General features: G+C 46.1%; 1 protein-coding gene across 1 annotated transcript; it reads left to right on the plus strand.

Moving 5' to 3' along the window:
* Positions 1–415: 415 nt before the first annotated feature.
* LOC110536813 (neuropeptide FF receptor 1-like) lies at positions 416–3,768 on the plus strand. Its single transcript, XM_021622491.3, has 3 exons — positions 416–776; positions 2,227–2,326; positions 2,800–3,768. The coding sequence occupies exons 1-3, from the start codon at positions 416–418 to the stop codon at positions 3,755–3,757; spliced, it is 1,419 nt and encodes a 472-aa protein (XP_021478166.2). The 3' UTR covers positions 3,758–3,768.
* Positions 3,769–9,032: the final 5,264 nt, after the last annotated feature.

The following is a 9,032-nucleotide window of genomic DNA, read 5'->3' on the forward strand; positions in this document are numbered from 1 at the left end:
TCTTGCTATACTTACAACAACATTGTCACCTCACTACCCATAATTAATTGTAATGCTTCTTATGCATATCATTGTCGCTTCATGGAGACAGCTAACAAACATACCTTTTTTGGTGGATTACTGAAACATACTGTACACAGGATTCTGAGGTCCTACAGTGGATTGGCCTAAACCATACACTGCATTCTCAATTGATCACCTGGACAACCATATATATCTACCTACCAGAAGTCGATAAAACAAGTCAACAAAAAATATAATTCACCAAAGTGATGAAAGACTTAATGTGATTTAGCTTTTTTTTTTAAAGATGCCAAATATTTGTAATGATTTACTCCCGTGTAATAAATATGTTATTGTTTTTTGGGGTATTTTTAGCCTGACTGTTCTCCTGGTCTAATAAGAGGAGTTCAAGATGGAGGACACATTGGAACTTCAATTGACCACTACTCATTACATGACCTCTGACCTTATTCTCTCAACAAACCTCACCAACCTGACCGACTGCACCAACACCAACTCCAGCTGCACCGTCTCTAGCATCAAGCTCTCCCCTTACTACCAACATTCTTTGGCTATAGCAGCCAGCTTTACCCTAGCCTACCTGTTCATCTTCATGCCATGCATGGTGGGTAATTGCCTGGTGTGCCTCATTGTGGTTAAGAACCGTCACATGCGGACAGTTACCAACCTCTTCATCCTCAACCTGGCTATCAGTGACCTGCTGGTGGGCATCTTCTGCATCCCCACCACGCTGGTGGACAACCTCATCACAGGTACAGTAATACCTTATAGAAGCATAGCAAATCTCTTGTACATCAAGCTGCCTCACACTACAGAGACAAGTACACCCACTGGACAGGAGGCTAGTCTATCGCAGGGCCTTACCTCCAATCCATCTCATTAATGCTGAGTGTCAAGCAGAGAGGCATAGAGTCCTACCATTTTTCAGTCTTTTTGGTATGACCTTCCAATCTCAGGGAGGAAACTCTTACCACAAAGCCACTGAGTTGGTTTTACCCTACTGCTATAATGATTCTGTAAATTAATAAAACACCATACTCTGTATTCATTGCTGTTAGCTTTGATGAAAAGAATGATGCAACCTTTAGAAAAAGACAGTTATTTCTATAACTGATTTGCCAGTTTCCTTTAGCTATTGATTACAAACAATTATTAGCATAAACTCATCTTGTGCCTTGAAATAAACATAATTCTAGCTATCCCCAGTAGTCATTCACATGTATTGTATGACTCTGTTTCAGCAGGGGTCTTATATATGTCTGAAGTTGCACATGCCCCAGCCTAGCCAGCTTTGCAATGGTTTAGATAAGTTCAATTAATTATCACAGTAATACATCTTCACACATCTCACAAGCTGAATTGCCAGTCTGTTATTAAATGGTATTATTTTAATTTGTACTATTATTAATAGCAAGCCTTTTTAACATTGTCTTGAAAAAAAAAACACTCGCACATGACTCTTTTCAAACTTACTTTTCTGACTTTGCTGATAGCTACTTTATTGAGGAAAATGTACTTACCATGACTGTGCTATATGGTTGTCCCACCTAGTTATCTTAAGATGAATGCACTAACTGTAAGTCGCTCTGGATAAGAGCATCTGCTAAATGACAAAAATGTAAATGTAAATTGGATATTGCAGATTCATGTTTGAATAGTTCAGAACTGAGAGAAAAATAGTAGGTCTGAACATGATGATTTCAGCTGTCTTTCATTTGACAGCCTGATGAATAGCTTTACATTTTTAGACAGTTCTTCACGATCTCTTCATCTCTTCAATACAGACATTAGTTGAGTCCAGGCAGTAAAAGTGCTTTTAGAAAACCCCAAATGTACAAAAGTGTGAAATAATCATTGCCATAAAATCACTCAGACGGGAAGTCTTAACTTACAGTAATTACTTTTTCAAAACACAGCTTTTGTTGGCTACATATTCACGCTGGGTAGATATAAATACTTGATCCACTCTTGTGCAAAAAGGTATTTTGGCATCTTTCATGCAGGTTTTAAATGTACAGTACTCCTGAAGTTGTTTATTATTTGTGACCAAATCATGTGTACCAAACTAACCCACGTGTACCAAACTAACTCATGTGTACCAAAAATGACAAAAACACCTGTTCACAGTATGGCTATTGACTCTCATTGACATGTCTGGCAGCTCACCAATAAAGTGTTATTGTTGCTATTGTTGTTTGGCAGGCTGGCCCTTTAGCAATGCAGTGTGTAAGTTAAGTGGCCTGGTACAGGGGATATCAGTGGCTGCATCTGTCTTCACCTTGGTTGCCATCGCCGTGGACAGGTAAGTCCCCCACCTCTTCCCTCCCCCATTGTCTCCTTTAGGCATGCAGGGTACTTGTTAGTATCTGCACATGTGAATTGGAAGGGGAAATAAACACTTTCATGTATGCATGTTAAACACTTCGTGTTTTACAGTAAATTGTTTAATCTACAGATTTAGGATCTTAATTTGAGCCGGTTTGCTACAACAGAAAAATAATCCTGCAGCAACAGGAAATATGAATTATAATGAATCAACATTTTTTTGTTGATACATTTTTCATTAGGGAAAATCAAGTCTGAAATTTTAAAGCAGTAATTACAAACTTTAGAAGCCATTTAACCCTTGAATACACTACAAGTTTGCATTTCCTGCTCAGCAACAAAATAGTGATCAAATGAAGATCCTACATCTGTATGCGGCAAGAATCCTTAGTGAAATGAATCGCTTCATCACTTCTCACCTATCTCTCCTCTCTCTCTCTCTCCCATTAGATTCCGCTGTATTGTTTACCCCTTTAAGCCCAAGCTAACCCTTCTTGTTGCTAAGGCAACTATAGGGCTGGTGTGGGCTCTTGCACTGGTGATCATGCTTCCGTCGGCTGTGATGCTGACGGTGGATCAAGAGAAGGGTCACTTCATGGTATCCAGTGACAACAAAATCTACCCTCTCTACTACTGCTATGAGACCTGGCCTGACCCTGAGATGAGGAAAGTTTACACCATGGTCCTGTTTACGCACATCTACCTGATGCCCTTAGCTCTTATCATGATCATGTATGGCTGCATCGGAGCCAAGCTTTCTGCTACAGCTGTTCTATCCAACAGTGGGCACCCAGATATTAAGTCCCCTATCTCCCAGAGGAAGGTCAAGGTAGTTAAAATGCTAATCGTGGTGGCTCTCCTCTTCATGCTGTCCTGGCTGCCACTCTGGACCCTGATGCTCCTCACAGACTACGCCAGACCTGAAGGGGACCAGCTGGACCTTCTGACAGGCTACATCTTCCCCTTCTCCCACTGGCTGGCCTTCTCCAACTCCAGCATCAACCCCATCATCTATGGCTACTTCAATGAAAACTTTAAGAAGGGCTTCCAGGCTGCCTGTCGTCCTGGATCCTGTTGCAGCGTGGTCCCCCAGGAGCAGGCGGTGAGCAAGGATCATCAGGGGTGCAAGGCCAGAACCACCAGGGACACAGCCCTCAGTGCCAACCCTCTCACCATCCGGGGGGTGAGAAACCGCATCCACACCGACAGCGACCTGACTGGCTGCGTGTGTCTAGAGATGGAGCAGAGGAAGGCAGAGTGCTCGGCTGAGGCAGGAGGCTGGCGGGGCTCAGAGGCAGAGGGAAGTAACAGTAACGGTGGAGTGTCAATAAAAAGGGGTGTTCATGCGGAGGATGTCGATGGACTCTCTCCAATAGGGGTTGCTGTGTGTCAGGCGTGGGAGCATTGAAAGGCAGTGGGGTGGACAACAACAGTGGGGTGGACAATGACAGTGGGGTGGACAACAACAGTGGGATGGACAACAGTGGGGTGGACAACAACAGTGGGGTGGACAACAACAGTGAGGTGGACAACAACAGTGAGGTGGACAACAACAGTGGGGTGGACAACAGTGGGGTGGACAACAACAGTGAGGTGGACAACAACAGTGGGGTGGACAACAGTGGGGTGGACAACAACAGTGGGGTGGACAACAGTGGGGTGGACAACAACAGTGAGGTGGACAACAACAGTGGGGTGGACAACAGTGGGGTGGACAACAACAGTGAGGTGGACAACAACAGTGGGGTGGACAACAGTGGGGTGGACAACAGTGGGGTGGACAACAACAGTGGAGTGGACAACAACAGTGGGGTTGACAACAACAGTGAGGTGGACAAAAACAGTGGGGTGGACAACAGTGGGGTGGACAACAACAGTGGGGTGGACAACAGTGGGGTGGACAACAACAGTGAGGTGGACAACAGTGGGGTGGACAACAGTGGGGTGGACAACAACAGTGGGGTGGACAACAGTGGGGTGGACAACAACAGTGGGGTGGACAACAACAGTGGGGTGGACAACAGTGGGGTGGACAACAACAGTGGGGTGGACAACAGTGGGGTGGACAACAACAGTGGGGTGGACAACAACAGTGGGGTGGACAACAGTGGGGTGGACAACAACAGTGGGGTGGACAACAGTGGGGTGGACAACAACAGTTAGGTGGACAGCAGTGGGGTGGACAACAACAGTGGGGTGGACAACAACAGTGGGGTGGACAACAACAGTGGGGTGGACAACAACAGTGGGGTGGACAACAGTGGGGTGGACAACATTGGGGTGGACAACAACAGTGGGGTGGACAACAACAGTGGAGTGGACAACAACAGTGGGGTGGACAACAACAGTGAGGTGGACAACAACAGTGGGGTGGACAACAACAGTGGGGTGGACAACAACAGTGGGGTGGACAACAGTGGGGTGGACAACATTGGGGTGGACAACAACAGTGGGGTGGACAACAACAGTGGAGTGGACAACAACAGTGGGGTGGACAACAACAGTGAGGTGGACAACAACAGTGGGGTAAACAACAACAGTGGGGTGGACAACAACAGTGGGGTGGACAACAACAGTGGGGGGGACAACAACAGTGGGGTGGACAACAGTGGGGTGGACAACATTGGGGTGGACAACAACAGTGGGGTGGACAACAACAGTGGAGTGGACAACAACAGTGGGGTGGACAACAACAGTGAGGTGGACAACAACAGTGAGGTGGACAACAACAGTGAGGTGGACAACAACAGTGAGGTGGACAACAGTGGGGTGAACAACAACAGTGGGGTGGACAACAACAGTGAGGTGGACAACAACAGTGAGGTGGACAAAAACAGTGGGGTGGACAACAGTGGGGTGGACAACAATAGTGGGGTGGACAACAACAGTGGGGTGGACAACAGTGGGGTGGACAACAACAGTGAGGTGGACAAAAACAGTGGGGTGGACAATAGTGGGGTGGACAACAATAGTGGGGTGGACAACAACAGTGGGGTGGACAACAACAGTGGGGTGGACAACAACAGTGGGGTGGACAACAGTGGGGTGGACAACAATAGTGAGGTGGACATCAGTGAGGTGGACAACAACAGTGGGGTGGACAACAGTGGGGTGGACAACAACAGTGAGGTGGACAACAGTGGGGTGGACAACAACAGTGGGGTGGACAGCAACAGTGGGGTGGACAACAACAGTGGGGTGGACAACAGTGGAGTGGACAACAACAGTGAGGTGGACAGCAGTGAGGTGGACAACAACAGTGGGGTGGACAACAACAGTGAGGTGGACAACAGTGGGGTGGACAACAACAGTGGGGTGGACAACAACAGTGGGGTGGACAACAACAGTGGGGTGGACAACAGTGGGGTGGACAACAGTGGGGTGGACAACAACAGTGGGGTGGACAACAACAGTGGAGTGGACAACAACAGTGGGGTGGACAACAACAGTGGGGTGGACAACAACAGTGGGGTGGACAACAGTGGGGTGGACAACAACAGTGGGGTGGACAACAACAGTGGGGTGGACAACAACAGTGGGGTGGACAACAATAGTGGGGTGTATACATGGTGAAGTTGGATAATGAACAGGTTGGGGATAAGACATTTTACTGTGAAAGAGCTCTTTCCACCTGACTGTAATGCTAGATATGTCCTATACAGGAGCCCTCAAATCAACTGTCATTACAGAGACCCATTATAATATAATACATGTGAGGGAAGAATAAAGTGAACCACCTCCATGTCTGTCCTCCATCTCAGTTTACTGTCCTCCAGCTCAGCTTACTGTCCTCCAGCTCAGTTTACTGTCCTCCAGCTCAGTTTACTGTCCTCCAGCTCAGTTTACTGTTCTCCAGCTCAGCTTACTGTCCTCCAGCTCAGCTTACTGTCCTCCAGCTCAGTTTACTGTTCTCCAGCTCAGTTTACTGTTCTCCAGCTCAGCTTACTGTCCTCCAGCTCAGTTTACTGTCCTCCAGCTCAGTTTACTGTCCTCCAGCTCAGTTTACTGTTCTCCAGCTCAGCTTACTCTCCTCCATCTCAGTTTACTGTCCTCCAGCTCAGCTTACTGTCCTCCAGCTCAGCTTACTGTCCTCCAGCTCAGCTTACTGTCCTCCAGCTCAGCTTACTGTCCTCCATCTCAGCTTACTGTCCTCCAGCTCAGCTTACTGTTCTCCAGCTCAGTTTACTGTCCTCCAGCTCAGCTTACTGTCCTCCAGCTCAGCTTACTGTCCTCCAGCTCAGCTTACTATCCTCCAGCTCAGCTTACTGTCCTCCATCTCAGTTTACTGTCCTCCAGCTCAGTTTACTGTCCTCCAGCTCAGTTTACTGTTCTCCAGCTCAGCTTACTGTCCTCCAGCTCAGCTTACTGTCCTCCAGTTCAGTTTACTCTCCTCCAGCTCAGTTTACTGTCCTCCAGCTCAGTTTACTGTTCTCCAGCTCAGCTTACTGTCCTCCATCTCAGTTTACTGTCCTCCAGCTCAGCTTACTGTCCTCCAGCTCAGCTTACTGTCCTCCAGCTCAGTTTACTGTCCTCCAGCTCAGCTTACTGTCCTCCAGCTCAGCTTACTGTCCTCCATCTCAGTTTACTGTCCTCCAGCTCAGTTTACTGTTCTCCATCTCAGTTTACTGTCCTCCATCTCAGTTTACTGTTCTGCAGCTCAGCTTACTGTTCTCCAGCTCAGCTTACTGTCCTCCATCTCAGTTTACTGTCCTCCAGCTCAGTTTACTGTTCTCCAGCTCAGCTTACTGTCCTCCATCTCAGTTTACTGTCCTCCATCTCAGTTTACTGTCCTCCATCTCAGTTTACTGTCCTCCAGCTCAGTTTACTGTCCTCCAGCTCAGTTTACTGTCCTCCAGCTCAGCTTACTGTCCTCCATCTCAGTTTACTGTCCTCCAGCTCAGCTTACTGTCCTCCATCTCAGTTTACTGTCCTCCAGCTCAGTTTACTGTTCTCCAGCTCAGTTTACTGTCCTCCAGCTCAGTTTACTGTCCTCCAGCTCAGCTTACTGTCCTCCAGCTCAGCTTACTGTCCTCCATCTCAGTTTACTGTCCTGCTCAGTTTACTGTTCTCCAGCTCAGCTTACTGTCCTCCAGCTCAGCTTACTGTCCTCCATCTCAGTTTACTGTCCTCCAGCTCAGCTTACTGTCCTCCAGCTCAGCTTATTGTCCTCCAGCTACGGAGTTGTTCTCTACAGGTTGCTTAGATAAATAATGGTCTAGGGAAATCTTTAGGTAATGTAGGAGGACATTCATATGTTACTACTAACTGGGTATTACTGACATTCATTAACCATTTGAGTTGACCTCATGGCTGATATCCAATACACTCCCCCAGAGAGACAAGAAAGAGTTGGCCACAAAAAAAGACAATGGAGATCACATTTTCACATGCAAATAGCACGTTGTTTGATTTCTTCTGGTCAAGGAATGACATTCCATGATAGCAACATTTCTTTGAGTTAAACTATACAAATTCTGTTCACAATGTTTGCTGTTACTTACTGCATGAATATTGATGTGTTGTGAACCATATATGAGCCTATTCCAGATGGTAGAATGCAGAGCAGATATGAAGCCGAGAAAGTAACTGAAATTAACTGGCAACGGTAATGCAATTGTGTGTTTTCTTGGTGTAACCTTACATGCTCTAATACAGGGGTTCTCAAAGTGGGGGCCACAGGCAGTGGAGGCTGCTGAGGGGAGGACGGCTCATAATATTGGCTGGAATGGAGCAAATGGAATGGCATCAAACACATGAAAACCATGTATTTGATTCAATTCCACCAATTCCGCTCCAGCCATTACCATGAGCCCGTCCTCCCCAATTAAGATGCCGCCAACCTCCTGTGCACAGAGGTACTGCAGGGGGTCCGCGACCAGATCAAATGTTTATATGAATATTACCTACAGCAACAGATTAAACACATTTTAGGGATTAGTGGAATACGTTTAGAGGGTGTAATACTATACAATGTTGTATTATGAATCTAAAATTGATGTTCTTAATAATATTATGAATCTACAATTTAGGTTCTTAACCCTGGGCAACATAGGCCTGGGAGGCTTACAGGGATGTTGGTATCCACTGTACTCCACCAGTTATAGCATTTTCAACTCAATACTTCTTGTAGTCCTCCAATTTTTGGGGGGACATAAATGCACTGTAATTTAGGCTTTAAAACGGCAACGTTTTCTCTCTGCCTCATGGCAACGTGTAGAAATTCAGGATATTAGCTTTAAAGCTGCAGCAACAAAAAATCTCTCTGCCCATGGCTAAATGTGCAGAATTGCAGGAAATTAGTTGACAACTGCTAAATGTTCTCTACAATGTCAAGAGGTGGGCCTTTCAAATGTTTCTTTACAGGGCCGGAGACTTGTTTTTTTTTTTCTCCATGCACTGCCAAAGTCAGAGTAATTATTTACTTGAGTTGTATTCTGATTATGAGGGGTCCCTGATGAATTTGCTATCACAAAATGGGTCCCCGGAACCAAAAGGTTTGAGAACCCTTGCACTAACAGGGGGCTTGTAAACTTGAATCATAAACAGGTTGATGTTGGTGTGGACTGTGTATGAATACAGATCAAAGTGTTGTGTTGACAATGTGAAAAAGGTTTTTATCTGTGTTTGTGATTCTCACTATATTTTTGTGTATTTATTTTTGCAGCTTCTACAGAATGTTGCTT

Source organism: Oncorhynchus mykiss, chromosome 12 (assembly GCF_057628025.1).
Source record: "Oncorhynchus mykiss isolate SJ-2025 chromosome 12, ASM5762802v1, whole genome shotgun sequence".
NCBI classification, from domain to species: domain Eukaryota; kingdom Metazoa; phylum Chordata; class Actinopteri; order Salmoniformes; family Salmonidae; genus Oncorhynchus; species Oncorhynchus mykiss.